The 19,388-nt window shown below is 42.3% G+C and overlaps 1 protein-coding gene across 1 annotated transcript in view; it reads left to right on the top strand.

Moving 5' to 3' along the window:
* Positions 1-422: 422 nt before the first annotated feature.
* Positions 423-19,388, top strand: part of KIF11 (kinesin family member 11) — a 65,049-nt gene continuing 46,083 nt past the window's right edge. The window contains exons 1-6 of the mRNA XM_055255329.2: positions 423-988; positions 15,179-15,311; positions 15,533-15,630; positions 16,074-16,152; positions 18,442-18,627; positions 18,791-18,915. Of these exons, the coding sequence (XP_055111304.2) occupies positions 912-988; positions 15,179-15,311; positions 15,533-15,630; positions 16,074-16,152; positions 18,442-18,627; positions 18,791-18,915 (698 nt within the window). The 5' untranslated portion in view covers positions 423-911. The remainder of the gene's footprint in view (positions 989-15,178; positions 15,312-15,532; positions 15,631-16,073; positions 16,153-18,441; positions 18,628-18,790; positions 18,916-19,388) is intronic.

Genomic DNA, 19,388 nt, shown 5'->3' with positions numbered 1-19,388 from the left:
AACATGGTGAAACCACATCTCTACTGAAAATACAAATATTAGCCGGGCGTGGTGGCACGCACCTGTAATCCCAGCTACTCGGGGGCTGAAGCAGCAGAATCGCTTGAACCCGGGAGGCGGAGGTTGCAGTGAGCCGAGATCGCGCCACTGCACTCCAGCCTGGGTGACAAGAGCGAGACTCCGTCTCACAATAAAAAAAAAAAAAAAAGACTATTCTGGTCTCTGCCTCCGGGATGGCGGCTCGCTTTGGACCTCTCTTCTGTGCTTCTATTGCCCTCTTACAATTCTCTAATAATTATAATCATGGTGAGTGCTTACCGTATATTCCAATCTATTTACTTCCACAAGCTCATTAATTCTCACCCTAACCCTCTGAGATGGTTAATATTATTTCCTCTCTGCAGCTGAGGGAATTTTGGGCTAGGGACGTTATGTAAGTTGAGCCACGCTACGCTAAAAGTTCCATACTCAGTTCTAGCGTCTCGGCTCTGGACTACCAAGTTCCGGAGCAAGCGCAAAGACCACCTCTTTACGATCCCGTAGGCCACGCTCCGTGGGCGGGGCTCCGGTGAGGATACTGCATCCCATGGTGCCTTGCGCGCCAGCGCAACCATTGGTCCGGCTACTGGGTCCCTTTTTCAAATTGAGGCGCCCAGTCGTTGCTCGGTTTCTGGGGATTCGGGCGGAGACGAGATTAGTGATTTGGCGGCTCCGGCTGGCGCGGGACAAACGCCACGGCCAGAGTACCGGGTAGAGAGCGGGGACGCCGAACTGCGTGCGTCGGTCCTCCAGGCCACGCCAGCGCCCAAGAGGGACCAGGAAGACTCCGGCCCCTGTCGGCCGCCAAGCCCCTCCGCTCCTCACAGCGCACCGGTCCGCGGCCGGGCCTTGATTTTTTGGCGGGGACCGTCATGGCGTCGCAGCCAAATTCGTCTGCGAAGAAGAAAGAGGAGAAGGGGAAGAACATCCAGGTGGTGGTGAGATGCAGGTAGGGAGAGGGCTGACAGGATTCCCAGCGCCGGGGCGTCGCTGCTGGGCCCCCTACTGCGCGGTCCAGGGAGAGGGATTTTATTTGCATTTCCTGAGGGTCCCAGTTTCTTGGTTCTCCGCGTTCTGTTCAATAAAAATGACACCCGGTTGCTGTGTGTGTCTGATTTTTAGGAGAAAATAGCATGTTTGATTTGATCACTGTTCCATACTGAAAAGTGCGTTATTTTTAAACTATAGTCAATAAAAATTTAGGTGTCACTTTTATATGCTACTTCATGTAGTTTGTCAGTTTGGAAGTAAGACTGAATACCTGTTTTGCAGATGGTTAAGCACTTACGTTGGTATTATTACCTCTAAAAAGCAATCACTGTTCTCTTTATTCTAGATGCAGTATTTTCTGCACGCCTACTAAACAAGTAAACATCTCTGTCTTTAAACATTAAAAATTAAGTTATAAAGTGAGTTTATGTTTTTTAAAAGACCAAGACAAGTTAAGCTAGTATAAATTTCTGATTGTGCTGCAGTTTTCCCTTTCATCTGCCTGTTTGTTCATAGACTAGATTAAACGGATATTTCGAGATAACCCTGACTAGTTTCCAAATAACTTGCCAATTTTAAAATGAGCTAGAAACTGCTGCTTAGTTAGAATTGATTTATTCAACTTTTTAGAGGCTCTCCACAGTTTACTGAGTATGTGTGTTTTGTGTGTCTTTTTGTGGCTGTTAACAGTTGCTGTTGCAACTTTTCTGTAAACCCCAAAGTATTCTAAAATTAAAAGGTTATTTTTTAGAAAAACTTGTATCAACAAACTTTCTTAGGCTATTGTTTACTCAGCCCTGGTAACTTGAATTGTGGATATCGAAGATGATGACTAGGTTTCTAAACTAGGTGCCAGAGAGGAAATTTGGTGGCAATCTTAAGTCTAGCCAGTGACACTTAACTAGTTGTACTCTGGGGCTTCTGTTGTTTGAAGATTTTTATTTAAAAATGCAGTGCATATAACAAGTGCAAATTTTAAAATTATTTTGGTTGTTTAATAAAACCAGGCAATATTACCTTTTCCGTATGTGTTTATTTAATTTCTTTTTTTAATATTAGTTACAAAATACTTCAGACTTACAAAAAGTTATTAAGAACAATGTAATAAACATTTGTATATTCATCACCCAGATTAAGAAACAAAACAATCATTGCTGGAGCCCCCCTTTTCCCTCTCCATCCCTTTTCCTCCAGCTACAGTTAACCATTATCTTGAACTTGATGTTTATGATCCATATACATTTCAAGTCTTGCCTTAGAAGAGATTTACTTTATCACCAACGAATAGAATAGTTCTTTGCTTGTGTCTAATATTTACAATAATTTTTGTGTAAAGAGATTTTTTTTTTCAGATTAGCCTTTTTCTTTCAAATAGCCTTCTTGGTGCAAGTCTGTTATTAAGCTTTAGTAAATAGGAGACTTAGGAGTTGCGAGGTCCTCAGGGGTTGGTAAGCCTTTTCTGTAAAGGGCCCAGAGAAATAAATATTTATTTTATTTAAATACTTTAGGCTTTGCAGATCACATGTGGTTTATCATTTTCTTTTTTTTATTATTATTTTTTTTTAATTATACTTTAGGGTTTTAGGGTACAAGTGCACAATGTGCAGGTTTGTTACATATGTATCCATGTGCCATGTTGATTTCCTGCACCCATTAACTCGTCATTTAGCATTAGGTGTATCTCCTAATGCTGTCCCTCCCCCCTCCCCCCACCCCACAACAGTCCCCGGAGCGTGATGTTCCCCTTCCTGTGTCCATGAGTTCTCATTGTTCAATTCCCACCTATGAGTGAGAACATGCGGTGTTTGGTTTTTTGTCCTTGCGATAGTTTACTGAGAATGAAGGGGCAGAGGACATGAACAGACACTTCTCAAAAGAAGACATTTATGCAGCCAAAAAACACATGAAGAAATGCTCCTCATCACTGGCCATCAGAGAAATGCAAATCAAAACCACAGTGAGATACCATCTCACACCAGTTAGAATGCCCATCATTAAAAAATCAGGAAACAACAGGTGCTGGAGAGGATGTGGAGAAATAGGAACACTTTTACACTGTTGGTGGGACTGTAAACTAGTTCAACCATTGTGGAAGTCAGTGTGGCGATTCCTCAGGGATCTAGAACTAGAAATACCATTTGACCCAGCCATCCCATTACTGGGTATATACCCAAAGGACTATAAATCATGCTGCTATAAAGACACATGCACACGTATGTTTATTGCGGCACTATTCACAATAGCAAAGAGTTGGAACCAACCCAAATGTCCAACAACGATAAACTGGATTAAGAAAATGTGGCACATATACACCATGGAATACTATGCAGCCATAAAAAATGATGAGTTCGTGTCCTTTGTAGGGACATGGATGAAACTGGAAAACATTTTTTTTTTTTTTGAGACAGGGTCTTGCTCTCTTAGGCCGTAGTGCAGTGGTGCAATCTCAGCTCACCACAACCTCCGCCTCCCGGATTCAAGCGATTTTCCCACTTCAGCCTCTCAGGTAGCTGGGATTATAGGCGCACATCGCCATGCCTGACTAATTTTTGTATTTTTAGTAGAGATGGGGTTTCACCATGTTGACCAGGCTGGTCTCGAACTCCTGACCTCAGAGAATCCACCCGCCTCGGCCTCCCAAAGTGCTGGGATTATAGGCGTGAGCTACCGTACCCCTCTACATGTGGTTGCTGTTGCATTATTTTCTGATCTTTTTTTTTTTTTTTTAAGAACACTTTAAAACTGTAAAAATCATTCTTAAATCTGGCAGGGCAGGGGCCAGGTTTGACTCACAGGTTAAAGTTTACAGATCCCTACATAATGCGCTACTGGTTCTCTTTCTTATGCCTCTCCTATTCCCTCCCCTATTTTTTTCCCAATTTAAAAAGTCGTTTTCAAATACACATAATATAAAATTTAACATCTTAACCACTTTTAAGTGTACAGTTCAGTGATATTAAATACATAATATTCTGCAACCATTACTACCATCCACCTCCATAACTCTTTTCATCATGAAAAACGGAAACTCTATACGCATTAAACAATAACTCCCCATTTCCCTCTCTCATCAACCCCTGACACCTACCATTCGACTGTCTATGATTTTGACTACTCTAAGTACTTAATCAGGTGGAGTCATAATACAGTATTTATCCTTTTGTGACTTGCTCATTCCACTTAGGCATAATGTCCTCCAGGTTGGACCATGTTGTAGCAAATGTCAGAGTTTTCTTCCTTTTTAAGGCTGAATAGTATTTATTGTATGTATATACCACATTTTGCTTGTCCCTTCATATGTCAATGGACACTTGAATTACTTCCTTTTTTTTTTTTTTTTTTTTTTGAGACCAAGTCTTGCTCTGTCGCCCAGGCTGGAGTGCAGTGGCACGGTCTTGGCTTACTGCAAGCTCCATCTCCCGGGTTCACACCATTCTCCTGCTGCAGCCTCCCGAGGAGCTGGGACTACAGGTGCCCACTATCTCGCCTGGCTAATTTTTTGTATTTTTAGTAGAGACGGGGTTTCACCATATTAGCCAGGATGGTCTCGATCTCCTGACCTCGTGATCTGCCCGCCTCGGCCTCCCTAAGAGCTGGGATTACAGGCGTGAGCCACTGCGCCCGGCCTTGAGTTACTTCTTAATTTTAGCTATTATGAATAACGTTGCTATGAATATGGGTTTTCAATTCGTTTGGGTATTTACCCAGAATTGTGATTGCTGGATCATATGATAATTCTATTTTAAAGTTTTTGAGGAACCGACAAACTATTTTTGACAGTGGCTGGACCATTTTACATTCCCACCAACAGTGCATAAGTGTTCCAATTTCTCCACATCCTCACCAACATTTATTTTCTGTTTCTTTTTTTTTTCAAGTAGCCATCCATTGGGTGTGAGGTGGTATCTCATTGTAGTTTTGATTTGTATTTCTCTAATGATTAATGATGTTGAGCATCTTTCCATGTGTTTACTGGCCATTTTGTGTCTCTTTGGAGAAATGTCTGTTTAAGTCCTTTGCCCATTTTTAAATTGGTTTGCTTTTTTGTTGTTGAGTTTTAGGAATTTTCTATATATTTTGGATATTTTCAGATACATGAACGGCAAAAATTTTTTCCCCATTACTGTGGGTTGCCTTTTTACTCATTGATACCGTGTGGTCTTTTCCTTTCTTTTACTTTTTGGAACCAGCGCATGGCCTCTTTGTTGATTTTGTGTTTGGTCCCAGTGCAGCCTGTTCTGTGCTATGTGTCTGCAGTGCTGAAACCAGGCCTACCTAGCACTATATAGAAATCCAGGCTGTAGATACCAATGCATGGGTCACATTTGATACCAAATCTATGTGTTCCTGGATCTCCAAACCAAAGTTTCCAGTATCCGAGAAGTTGTTCTTTCTTGATTCACACTCTTGCATCTGTAGACCTTTCTCCAGGGTTTCTTCTGCTTTGGCCCTTTGTGCAGTGGATGGCTATCTTTTCATTTCTCCTGATGCCAAAGGATCTGACAATGTATTTGACTTTGGAGAACACAGGGGTCTGGCTTATGAGCTGCTCCAACACCTTGGCTGCTGTGGTCAGTCATCTCCAGTCTCCTCCATACAGATGTTGAGACAGAAAATTGCTGTCACCCAGGCTGGAGTGCAGTGGCACAATCTCGGCTTGCTGTAACCTCTGCCTGCCAGGTTCAAGCAATTCTTATGCTTCAGCCTCCCAAGTAGCTGGGATTACAGGTGTGCACCACTATGGCTGGCTAATTTTTTGTATTTTTAGTAGAGATGGGGTTTCGCCTTTTTGGCCAGGCTGGTCTTGAACTACTGGCCTCAAGTGATCCACCCATTTTGGCCTCCCAAAGTGCTGGGATTATGATTGTGAGCCCTCGTCTAGCCAGAGTTCTCTTTTTTTACCTTGATCCTGCACTGTGATGGAGAAAAGGAAGATAAAGTCTTTTTTTTTCTCCTTGGGTTTTTTTGTTTGTTTGTTTGTTTTTTGAGATGGAATTTTGTTCTCGTTGCCTAGGCTGGAGTGCATTGGTGCAATCTTGGCTTACTGCAACCTCCGCCTCCTGGGTTCAAGCGATTTTCCTGCCTCAGCCTCCCGAGTAGCTGGGATTACAGGCATGCACCACCACGCCTGGCTGATTTTGTATTTTTAGTAGAGATGGGGTTTCACCATGTTGGTCAGGCTGGTCTTGAACTCCTGATCTCAGGTGATCCGCCCACCCTGGCCTCCCAAAGTGCTGGGATTACAGGCGTGAACCCATGCCTGGGCTGTTTTTTTTTCCCCTTTAAATATAGTATCTTGCTTTATTGTCCAGACTGATTGTGAACTCCTGGGCTCAAGTAGTCTTCCTACCTCAGCCTTCCAGGTAGCTGGGATCACAGGGATGCTGTCTTTTGATACACAAACATTTTAAATTTTTATGAAGTCCAGTTTGTCCTTTTGTTTTTGTTCCCTGTATCTTTGGTGTTACATCCAAGAAATCATTGACAAATCCATTGTTGTGAAGCTTTTGTCTTATGTTTTCTTCTAAGAGTTTTGTAGCTTTAGGTCTTACATACATTTTTGATCCATTTTGAGTTAATTTTTGTATATTGTGTTAGATAAGGGTCCAACCTCATTCTTTTGCATATGGATATTTAGTTTCCCAGCACGATTTGGTGAAAAGATTGTCTTTTTCTGATTGAATGGTCTTGGCAACCTTATTAAAAATCATTTGCCCATATATAAGAGGGCTTATTTCTAAGTGCTATTCTGTTCCATTGGTCTGTAAGTCTGTCTTTATGTCAGTACCACATGGTTTTGATTATTGCAGCTTTGTAGTAAGTTTTGAAATCGGGAAGTGTGAGTCCTCCAGCTTTGTTCTTTTTCAAGATTGTTTTGGCTATCTGGACTCCCTTGGGATTCCATATGAATTTGAGGATGGATTTTTCTATTTTTGTAAAACATGTCATTGGGATTTTAATAGGGATTACATTGAATCTATAGATCACTTTGGGTAGTATTGGCATCTTAACAATATTAAGTTTTTCAGTTCATGAACAAGGGATGTGTTTCCATTTATTTATGCCCCTTAATTTCTGTCAGCAGTTTTTTTTTTTTTTTTTTTTTTTTTGAGACGGAGTTTCACTCTTGCTATCCAGGCTGGAGTGCAGTGGCGCAATCTCGGCTCATTGCAACCTCCACCTCCCGAGTTCAAATGATTCTTCTGCCTCGGCCTCCCGAGTAGCTGGGATTACAGGTATGCGGCACTACGACCAGCTAATTTTTGTATTTTTACTAGAGACAAGGTTTCACCATGTTGGTCAGGCTGGTCACAAACTCTTGACCTCAGGTGATCCACCCGCCTTGGCCTCCCAAAGTGCTGGGATTATAGGCGTGAGCCACCGTGCCCGGCCTCAGCAGTGTTTTACAGTTTTCATTTTATAAGTCTTTAACCTCCTTGGTTAAATTAATTATTAATATTTTATTCTTTTTGATGCTATTTTAAATTGAGTTGTTTTTGTAATTTCCTTTTTAGATTGTTCATTCTTAGTGTATAAAAATGGAACTGGAGGCTGGGCGCAGTGGCTCTCACCTGCTATCCCAGCACTTTGGGAGGCAAGGTGGGTGGATCACGAGATCAGGAGTTCAAGACCAGCCTGGCCAACATAGTGAGACCCTGTCTCTACTAAAAATACAAAAATTAGCCAGGCATGGTGGCGTGCGCCTGTAGTCCCAGCTACTTAGGAGGCTGAGGCAGGAGAATCCCTTGAACCTGGAAGGTGGAGGTTGCGGTGAGCCAAGATCGTGCTACTGTACTCCAGCCTGGGCAACAGAGCGAGACTCTGTCTGATAAAAAAAAAAGAAAAGAAACGTTGCTGGATTTTGCATGTTGACTTTGTATCCAGTTACTTTGCTGAATTCACTTATTAGTTCTAACAGGTTTTTTTTTGTGTGTGGAATTTTAGGGTTTTCTTTTTTTTTTTTGAGATGGAGTCTTGCTCTGTCGCCAGGCTGGAGTGCAGTGGTGCGATCTCAGCTTACTGCAACCTCTACCTCCCAGGTTCAAGCGATTCTCCTGCCTCAGCCTCCCGAGTAGCTGGGACTACAGGCGCACGCTACGACGCCCAGCTAATTTTTGTATTTTTAGTAGAGACGGGGTTTCACCATGTTGGCCAGGATGGTCTCGATCTCTTGATCTCGTGATCCACCCGCCTCGGCCTCCCAAAGTTCTGGGATTACAGCCGTGAGCCACTGTGCCTGGCTTTTTTTTTATTATTATTATTAACTATTGAACTTCTGTTTATTATTATTATTATTTTTTGAGACGAAATCTTGGTCTGTCGCCCAGGTGGGAATGCAGTGGTGTGATCTCGGCTCACTGCAACCTCCGCCTTCCGGGTTCAAGCAATTCTGTGCCTCAGCCTCCGGAGTAGCTGGGATTATAGGCTCCCACCACCACGCCCGGCCAATTTTTGTATTTTTAGTAGAGATGGGGTTTCACCATGTTGGTCAGGCTGGTCTTGAACTCCTGACCTCATGATCCGCCCGCTTCGGCTTCCCAAAGTGTTGGGATTACAGGCGTGAGCCACCACACTCGGCCTTATTTTTATTATTTTTTTCATCAACTTTTAAGTTCTGGGGTACATGTGCAGGATGTGCAGGTTTATCACATAGGTAAACCTGTGCCATCATAGTTTGCTGCACAGATCAACCCATCACCTAGCTATTAAGCCCAACATCCACTAGCCATTCTTCTTGATGCTCTAGCTCCTTTTGCCCCACTGAATTTTAGGGTTTTCTTTCGTTTCTTTTTTTTTTCTTTTGAGACGGAGTCTTGCTCTGCTGCCCAGGCTGGAGTGCAGTGGCGCAATCTTGACTCATTGCAACCTCTGCCTCCTGGGTTCAAGCGATTCTCCTGCCTCAGCCTCCCGAGTAGCTGGGACTACAGGCATGCGCCCATGCCTAGCTAAGTTTTTGTAGTTTTAGTAGAGACGGGATTTCACTATGTTGGCAAGGCTGGTCTCAAACTCCTGACCTCAAGTCCCCTTGGGTTCCCGAAGTACTGGGATTATAGGCGTGAGCCAGCACGCCCGGCCAGGTTTTCTATATAAAAGATCATATAATCTGCAGACAGATAATTTTACCTTTTCCTTTTCTTTCTTTTTTTCTTTTTTTGAGATGGAGTCTCGCTCTGTCGCCCAAGCTGGAGTGCAGTGGTGCCATCTCGGCTCACTGTTACCTCTGCCTCCTGGGTTCAAGCAGTTCTCTGCCTCAGCCTCCCAAGTAGCTGGGATTACGTGCACATGCCACCACGCCCAGCTAACTTTTGTATTTTTAGTAGAGACGGGAGTTCATCATCTTGGCTAGGCTGGTCTTGAACTCCTGACCTCGTGATCCGTCAGCCTTGGCCTCCCAAAGTGCTGGGATTACAGGCATGAGCCACCGCTCTCAGCCCTCAACCTTTTCCTTTTCAATTTGGATGCCTTTTATTTTTCTTTTTCTTCCTATTTTTTTCTTTTACTTTTTTTTTTTTTTGAGATGGAGTTTCGCTCTGTTGCCCAGGCTGGAGTGCAGTGTTGCGATCTCTGCTCACTGCAACCTCCGTCTCCTGGGTTCAAACGATTCTTCTGCCTCAGCCTTCCGAGTAGCTGGTACTACAGGCATGTGCCACCATAACTGGCTAATTTTTTTTTTTTTGTATTTTTAGTAGAGACGGGGTTTCGCCGTTTTACCCAGGCTGGTCTCGCTCTCCTGATCTCGCTATCCGCCTGCCTCAGCCTCCCAAAGTGCTGGGATTACAGGCATGAGCCACCATGCCTGGCCCTTATTTTTCTTTCTTGCCTAATTGCTCTAGCTAGAACTTACAGTATTATGTTGAATGGAAGTGGCAAAAGTGGGCATTGGGCATCCTTGTCTTGCTCCTGTTCTTTTATTAGTTTGTTTGAGATCCTCCTGCCTCAGTTTCCTGAGTAGCTGGGACTGTAGACACACTACTACACCCAGCTAATTAAAAAAATAATTTTTTTTTTTTTTTTTTTTTAGAGATGGGGTCTCGCTATGTTTCCCATGCTGATCCTGAACTCCTGGCTTCAAGTGATCCTCTCCTCTCAGCCTCCCATAGTGCTGTGATTACAGGCATGAGCCACTGTGCTGGTCCTGTTCTTGTTTTTAGAGGAACATTCTTCAGTCTTAGACCATCAATTATGTTTGCTGTGGGTTTTTCATATGTTGCTTTTATTTTATTGAGGTAGTTTCACTCTGTTCCTAGTTTGTTGAGCTTTTTTTTTTTTTTTTTTTGAGACGGAGTCTCGCTCTGTCACCCAGACTGGAGTGCAGTGGCGCAATCTCGGCTCACTGTAAGCTCCGCCTCCCGGGTTCACGCCATTCTCCTGCCTCAGCCTCTCCGAGTAGCTGGGACTACAGGCGCCCGCCACCACGCCTGGCTAATTTTTTTTTTGTATTTTTAGTAGAGATGGGGTTTCACCATGGTCTCGATCTCCTGACCTCGTGATCCGCCCGCCTCAGCCTCCCAAAGTGCTGGGATTACAAGCGTGAGCCACCGCTCCCAGCCTGTTGAGCATTTTTATGACTAATGGGTTTTGAATTTTGTCACATGCTTTTCCTGCATTGATTGACATGATCCTGTGGTTTCCTTCATTCTGTTAATGTGGTATATTACATTGATCAATTTTTACATGTTGAACCATCCCTGTATTCCAGGAATAAATCCCACTTGGTCATGGTGTATAATCCTTGTGCTGCTCAGTTCAATGTGTTGGTATTTTGTTGAGGATTTTTTTTATCAGTGTTCATAAGGGATAGTGATCTGTAGTTTTCTTGTAGTTGCCTTTGTCTGGCTTTGGTATCAGGGTAATGCCTGCCTCACAAAATGAGTTGGGAGGTGTTCTTTCCTTTACCAGATTTTTTCTGGGAAAAGATTGAGAAGAACTGGTATTAGATCTTCTTGAAATGTTTTGTAGAATTCATCTATGAAACTATCAGATCTAGGGCTTTTCTTTGTCAGGAGATTTTTGGTTAGTGAGTCCATCTCTTTACTGGTTATAGCTCCATTCAGAATTTCCATTTCTTTGTGATTTAGTCTTTGTAGGTATTGTGTTTCTAGGAATTTATTCAGCTGGGTTATCCGATTGGTTGGCATACAATTGTTGAAAATACTCTTTCAACAATAAGAAGACACAAATAACTAGTTCTTCTGTTTCCAGTTCCTTAAGTTGTAAAGTTAGGGTGTTGATGTGACATCTTTCTTGCTTTTTAATGTAAGCATTCATAGCTATAAATTTCCCCCTTAGCACTGCTTTTGCTCTGTCCCGTAAGTTTTGGTATGTTGTATTTTCATTTTCATTAATCTCTAAAATTTTCTGTGATGTCTTTGAACCCTGGTTACTTAAACACACACATGTGTGTTTGTGTGTGTGTGTGTGTGGTTTTTTGTTTATTTTGAGACTGAGTTTCGCTTTGGTTGCCCAGGCTGGAGTGCAATGGCGCGGTCTCGGCTCACTGCAACCTCTGCCTCCCGGTTCAAGCGATTCTTGTGTCTCAGCCTCCGGAGTAGCTGGGATTACAGGCGCGTGCCACCATGCCTGGCTAATTTCACACACACATTTAAAAAATACATCTACCTGCTTTTACTTCAGAATCTTTGCAATTTCTGTTCTCTCTGCCTGAAAAATTTTTCCACCAAAATATCTACAGGGCCTGGCTCCCTTGCTTTTTAGGTTCTGCTTAAATATCACCTGCATAAAAGCATTCCCTAACTACCCTAAAATAGCAACCAACTATCTTCCCCCCTCAGCACTTCCTATCCCCCTTAAACTGCTTTCTTTTCTTTTTTTTTTTTTTTTTGAGACAGAGTCTCGCTCTGTTGCCCAGGCCTGGAGTGCAGTGACGCATTCTTGGCTCACTGCAACCTCCGCTTCAGCCTCCCAAGTAGCTGGGACTGTAGGCGGCTGCCACCATGCCTGGCTAATGTTTTTTTTTTTTTTGAGATGGAATCTCACTCTTTCGCCCAGGCTGGAGTGTACTGGCACAGTCTCGGCTCACTGCAACCTCCATCTCCCATGTTCAAGTGATTTCTGGCTAATTTTTGTATTTTTAGTAGAGATGAGGTTTCACCATATTGGCCAGGGCTAGTTTCGAACTTCTGACCTCAAATGATCTGCCCACCTTGGCCTCCCAAAGTGCTAGGATTATAGGTGTGAGCCACTGTGCCCGGCCTAATTTTTGTATTTTTAATAGAGATGGGTTTTTACCATGTTGGCCAGGCTGATCTCAAACTCCTGACCTCAAGTGATTCATCCACCTCGGCCTCCCAAAGTGCTGAGATTATAGGCATGAGCCACTGTGCCTGGCCTGCTTTATTTTCATTTCTAATTTATCAGCATCTAATATATTTATTCATTTGATAGTCATCTCTTCCTTCAACTAAGTTAAAAGCTCCCTGAGCACAGGATTTTGGTGTTTTTTTCTTTCCTTTAACTTCGTATTGTTCATTGCTATATCTCCAGTGTCTAGAAAATTACCTATCACATAGTTAGTATTTGATGAATATTTGTGGAATGAGTTAATTTAGCACTTCTCCACAGGATAGGACTTAGGTTTTTTTAATCCTCAATCTCCCTTCCCTCACCATTTTGATTGTTTGAATTTTTATATAACTATAGTGAAGCCAACAAATTGATGGATTTGTTAGTGTGAGCAGCCGAAACTTTGCAATTTCTAATAAGTTAGAGAAGTCTAGGTAGGAAACTAATGACTTGGCAATACTCTTTCTTAGAGTACAGATAGTCCCTAAAGCTTCTCTGAGAATTTTGATAACTTTTAGGAATGTGTGATCTGTATGAATTTCCTATCACTCAGTCCTGACAATGTGAATGGTATTCATTTGGTAACTTAATTTTATACATCCAGGCAAGATACTAGTTTAGGGGATGCCAAAAATAACAGACTAATTGGAAAAGCTTTAGCCACATGAGAGCAATTCACTCCACTTGATACTCTTGGCCTACCTCAGTATAAGTTGGTTCTGCCTTAGTTTTGTTGAAGTTTCAATAATACTGTACATTCATGTCGGTTATATGCATTGTGTAGGTTTTAGTATAGTTGGCAAATGAAAGCATTACCAGATACTACCTGGGAGTTAAGTTTCCTAGGATCACAGATTTGGTCTTCTGAACACCCGGAAGTATACTCAGAGTGGGCTATGCCAGGGAAAGTTGAGGTATCCTTCTTAAATAAGTAGCAACTTAGTTTATCTAGTGATAAGGGGAAAATAATTTCCTGTTTGGCACTTTCTCCAAAATATATGATACTCAATGGGAAAAATGAACTCAGGTCAAGATTATGTCTCTCCCTTTGGCCCAGACATGTATTAAGTATATAATTATCTTATTGATGCTACTCTGTGGACTGTGATTATTTTTAGTTTTCCCATAATTCCTCTTAGGATGACATTTATTAGGCAATGTAGTTTAACAGATATTTGAGAACCTACTGTGTGCTGAGCATGGTAGTTGTTGCTGGGTAAACAGTAAACTAGACAGGATTTCTTTCTCTAGTGATCTGAGGTTTAGTGGGTAACACATAAAAAAAAAGATGATAAGAGAGGTGATGTTTAGGGAGGGTGTATAAAGGGTGCTGTAGGAATATATAGCAGACATTTAACGTGGTCTTGGTTGGAGCAGGTCGGGGAGGCACGTAGGATGGAAAGGACTTCCTGAGGAAATAATCATTTCAACTGAGTACCTACTCAGGCATTTCCGTAGAATGAGGACTCTTGATCCAGTTGGCAGTGTAGACCTTCTGTGTCTATTGACTCATTTAAAAATGGGGCTAATAATATTAGCTTCGCAGTGGACAATAATGTCCTCACAGTGTTGTGTGGACAAACTGAGTGAGCACAATGGAAAGCACTTGAAACAATAAGTACCTGGCACATAGTAAGTACTCAACTTATTAGTCATTATTTTTATGTACTTTTTATTTTGTGCCAGGTATCTACTGGCAGATTAGTATTTTGAACACAAATTTGACATGTTTTTTCTACTACATTATAACCTAATTTGATCAGTTTTTTTTGTTTTTTTTTTTTTTTTTTGAGATGGAGTTTCGCTCTTGTTGCCCGGGCTGGAGTGCAATGGCGCGATCTTGGCTCACTGCAACCTCCGCCTCCCGGGTTCAAGCAATTCTCCTGCCTCAGCCTCCCGAGTAGCTGGGATTACAGGCATGCGCCACCATGCCCAGCTAATTTTGTATTTTTAATAGAGACAGAGTTTCTCCATGTTGGTCAGGCTGGTCTCGAACTCCCGACCTCAGGTGATCCGCCTGCCTCAGCCTCCCAAAGTGCTGGGATTACAGGCATGAGCCACTGTGCCCGGCCTTGATCAGATTTTAAGAATAGGAGAAATAGAATTCTGAAAAATAAGTTTGGCATTTTTACAAGTTAAAACCTCTTAGTGGCTGGGCACAGTGTCTCACATCTGTAATACTAGCACCTTGGGAAGCTGAGGTGGGATGATCACTTGAGCCCAGAAGTTTGAGACCAGCCTGTGCAACACAGTGAGATCCCATCTCTACTGTCAAAACAAAACAATTCTATTAGTATCTACTCTAAGAAGCTGTCAGAACTGTAATGTCTTAACATATCTTTGAACATTTAAAAAATTGTATTTGTAGCCGGGCGCGGTGGCTCACGCTTGTAATCCCAGCACTTTGGGAGGCCGAGGCGGGCGGATCACGAGGTCAGGAGATCAAGACCACGGTGAAACCCCGTCTCTACTAAAAAATACAAAAAATTAGCCGGGCGTGGTGGCGGGCGCCTGTAGTCCCAGCTACTCGGAGAGGCTGAGGCAGGAGAATGGCGTGAACCCGGGAGGCGGAGCTTGCAGTGAGCCGAGACTGTGCCACTGCACTCCAGCCTGGGCGACAGAGCGAGACTCCGTCTCAAAAAAAAAAAAATTGTATTTGTGAAACTTGAGACACTTATAATTTTACTGTCTGCTTTAGCAGTATCATTTAGTCCTGATTTAATCTCCATCACCAACAATGTGGTCAGAACTTTGCATTTTTCTTGACAAATGTAATTAGTGAAAATGTCATTGATAACCTGAGAACTAAGAGCTCTTGAGTGACTTTGTGTATTTCTTTTTATAGACCATTTAATTTGGCAGAGCGGAAAGCTAGCGCCCATTCAATAGTAGAATGTGATCCTGTACGAAAAGAAGTTAGTGTACGAACTGGAGGATTGGCTGACAAGAGCTCAAGGAAAACATACACTTTTGATATGGTAACATATGGTGCAATTTCTTGATTATCTACTAATGTAAAATAATTTTAATATACATATTTTACCTGGAAAATGATGTATACTTAGAAATTTCAGTGGTCTCTGAATTGTCAGATGGCTTCTAGTGGGCTGAATTATGAATTAGTTAACATACGAAAAACAAAATTATAAAAATGAGTAATTTTGAGGTTTTTTTTTTTTTTTAATTCTTTTTTCGTTAGGTGTTTGGAGCATCTACTAAACAGATTGATGTTTACCGAAGTGTTGTTTGTCCAATTCTGGATGAAGTTATTATGGGCTATAATTGCACTATCTTTGCGTAAGTAAAAGGGTGTTTTTTCAGATTTATCAAAAAGCTTAAATGCTTATGTTTTTTGTTGTTGTTTGTTTGTTTTTTGAGATGGAGTTTCACTCTTGTTGCCCAGGCTGGAGTGCAATGGCACGATCTTGGCTCACTGCCACCTCTGCTTCCTGGGTTCAAGCAATTCTCCTGTTTCAGCCTCACAAGTAGCTGGGATTACAGGCGCCTGCCACCATGCCCAGCTAATTTTTGTATTTTTAGTAGAGACATGGTTTCACCGTGTTGGCTAGGCTGGTCTCGAACTCCTGACCTCAGGTGATCCGCCCACCTTGGCCTCCCAAAGTGTTGGGATTATAGGTGTGAGCCACTGTGCCTGGCCTGTTTTTCATTTTTTTAGTCTGTCACTAAGAGTCATATGGGTGCGTGTTTCTTTTTGATTTAACACTTGTTAATCTTTACAGGTATGGCCAAACTGGCACTGGAAAAACTTTTACAATGGAAGGTGAAAGGTCACCTAATGAAGAGTACACCTGGGAAGAGGTATTTATTGTTTATAACACACTTTTGTCTCTAATGTGGCTGAAATTTAACTGTATAAAACTTGTTTGAGGGCCTCTGTCTTGAAATAGAGAAGATCAGAGTACCTATGTCAAAATGAACTTAGGATAAACCACTACTACAGTAAAATTAAAGTGCATGGTATGACTCCTGTTTAAGAAACAGCCTCAATGGAAGAGGAAGGACCAATATATATGGCACAGTTATATGATAAAAGAGGGGTCTATTTATGACAGAATGGTTGGAGCAGAATATTGTAGAAAAGTTGGAATATGAGTGAGGCTTGAAGGCAGGGAGGGCTTTGTACTGAAGGAATGGGTCTCAGAAAGTTAGCATGGCCAGGGGAAGTATATTACTTTATTCATGATGATCTTAAGTGTTCAAGCAATTAAGATGAATGTATTGTTTAATATTGCAGAAAGCATATACTGTGTTTTACAAAGATTTCCATGAATTTAAGTGAGTTTAATAACTAAGGGAGAGAACCAATACTGAAAGAAAGTTGAAAGAAGAACAAAGACAGGTTGAACTAGAGCTGAAGTGTTAAAACTTTTTTAAAAAGTTTAGTTTTAAATTTAGTAATGTGTTTAAATTTAAATGAGTTTAATAACTAGTTAATTGGCTGGGTGCGGTGGCTCATGCCTGTAATCCTAGCACTTTGGGAGGCCAAGGCGGGCAGATCACCTGAGGTCAGCAGTTCGAGACCAGCCTGGCCAACATGGTGAGACGGTGTCTACTAAAAGTACAAAAATTAGCTGGGTGTGGTGGCGCATACCTGTAATCCCAGCTACCCGAGAGGCTACTAAAAATACAAAAATTAGCTGGGTGTGGTGGCGCATACCTGTAATCCCAGCTACCCAAGAGGCTACTAAAAATACAAAAATTAGCTGGGTGTGGTGGTGCATACCTGTAATTCCAGCTACCCGAGAGGCTGAGGCAGGAGATTCACTGGAACCCGGGAGGCAGACGCTGCGGTGAGCTGAGGTGGTGCCACTGCACTCCAGCCTGGGCAACAGAACAAGACTCTGTCTCAAAAAAAAAAAAAAAAAAAAAAAAAAACAACAAACTAGTTAATTACAAAAAAAAAAAAAAAAAAGAATTTTTTTATTTTTATTTTTAAAATGATGGGGTCCCACTGTGTTCCCCAGGCCAGTCTTGAACTCTTGGGATTCCGGAGTCCTCCCACCTCAGCCTCCTGAGTAGCTGGGATTAAAGAGGCACATACTACCTTGCCCAGCTAATTTTCCAAATTATTGACAGTTTGGTAGAACCTTTTTTCTAGTGTTTACATAATTGAGTCACTAACTTACTTTACATATATGGATAATAAAGTTATAAAATTGTAACCATAGGAGATATGGAATAGGCTTAAAGCATAGTTTCGTTGGGCAGAATTATTGAACTTGGCTTTTTTTTTTTTTTGAGACAGAGTTTTGCTCTTGTTGCCCAGGCTGGAGTGCAATGGCACAATCTCGGCTCACCGCACCCTCCACCTCCTAGGTTCAAGCGATTCTCCTGCCTCAGCCTCCCGAGTAGCTGGGATTACAGGCATGCACCACCACACCCGGCCAATTTTGTATTTTTAGTAGAGACAGGGTTTCTCCGTGTTGGTCAGGCTGGTCTCGAACTCCTGACCTCAAGTGATCCGCCTGCCTCAGCCTCCCAAAGTGCTGGGATTACAGGCGTGAGCCACCGCACCTGGCCGGCTTTTTTTTTTTTGAGACAGAGTCTCACTCTGTCGCCCAGGCTGGAGTACAGTGGCTCGATCTCAGCTCACTGCAACCTCTACCTCCCAGGTTCAAGTGATTCTCCTGCCTCAGCCTCCTGAGTAGCTGGGACTACAGGTGCATGCCACCAAGCCCAGCTAATTTTTGTATTTTTAGTAGAGATGGGGTTTCACCGTGTTGGCCGGGATGGTTTTGATCTCCTGACCTAGTGATCCACCTGCCTTGGCCTCCCAAAGTGCTGGGATTACAGGCGTGAGCCACCGCGCCTGGCCGAACTCGGCTTTTTAAGTAGATAGGTTCCATTGGTTTCTATGTAATGCTCAGGGATGAAGATGGCTAAGAAGTGTGACAGGTTTATGGAGAGTGTGAAGACTACTGTTGAACAGACTGTTGTAAATGACTTCTCTAACATTAGGTTAGTTGTTTCTTTTTTTGTTTAACTTGCTTTGCCATACTTATGTTTAAATATAAAGGAGGCCCATGTATTTTAACTGCCACAGTAAATGGCATTCTTCCTTTATATTAGTCCTTATTATAATTTCAGGATCCCTTGGCTGGTATAATTCCACGTACCCTTCATCAAATTTTTGAGAAACTTACTGATAATGGTACTGAATTTTCAGTCAAAGTGTCTCTGTTGGAGATCTATAATGAAGAGCTTTTTGATCTTCTTAATCCATCGTCTGATGTTTCTGAGAGACTACAGATGTTTGATGATCCCCGTAACAAGGTAATTCAGTCTTTGAGAATGAAATGTCTCTGAATTTTAATGTGTGAGGCTTTGAGAAGTCAGAGAGAGAGAGAGAGAGAGTGTGTGTGTGTGTGTGTGTGTGTGTGTGTGTGAGTGTGTGTTTTAACCAATCTAATGGATGTTCTTTTGGTATTTTGGTCAGAGAGGAGTGATAATTAAAGGTTTAGAAGAAATTACAGTACACAACAAGGATGAAGTCTATCAGATTTTAGAAAAGGGGGCAGCAAAAAGGACAACTGCAGCTACTCTGATGAATGCATACTCTAGGTAAGAAAGCCATAGTCTCTTCCCTAGCCCCATTTTCTTTTAAGAAGAATTAGGAACTTGGAGAAAGTCAAATTGGGGTGGGTCAGAGTGTGTGGGTCACGTACCTAGATTTTGTGTTATAAGGAGGGGTCGTTGGTAATTGGCTTGAGATTTATAGGGAAGGAACCAATATTGGAAGAATGTTGAAAGGAGAACAAAGATAAGTTGAACCATAGCTGAAGTATTAAACTTTTTTGTTTTTCTTTTTTGAGACCAAGTTTCGTTCTTGTTACCCAGGCTGGAGTGCAGTGGCGCGATCTTGACTCACTGCAACCTCTGCCCACCAGGTTGAAGCAATTCTCTTGCCTCAGCCTCTTGAGTAGCTGGGATTACAGCTGTCCGCCACCATGCCCAGCTAATTTTTGTATTTTTGGTAGAGATGTGGTTCACCATTTGGCCAGGCTGGTCTCGAACTCCTGACCTCAGGTGAACCA

The sequence above is a fragment of the Symphalangus syndactylus genome, chromosome 2 (genome assembly GCF_028878055.3).
Source record: "Symphalangus syndactylus isolate Jambi chromosome 2, NHGRI_mSymSyn1-v2.1_pri, whole genome shotgun sequence".
Lineage (NCBI taxonomy): Eukaryota > Metazoa > Chordata > Mammalia > Primates > Hylobatidae > Symphalangus > Symphalangus syndactylus.
The sequence above is the reverse complement of the archived record's forward strand: the minus strand, read 5'-3'. Positions and strand labels throughout refer to the sequence as shown.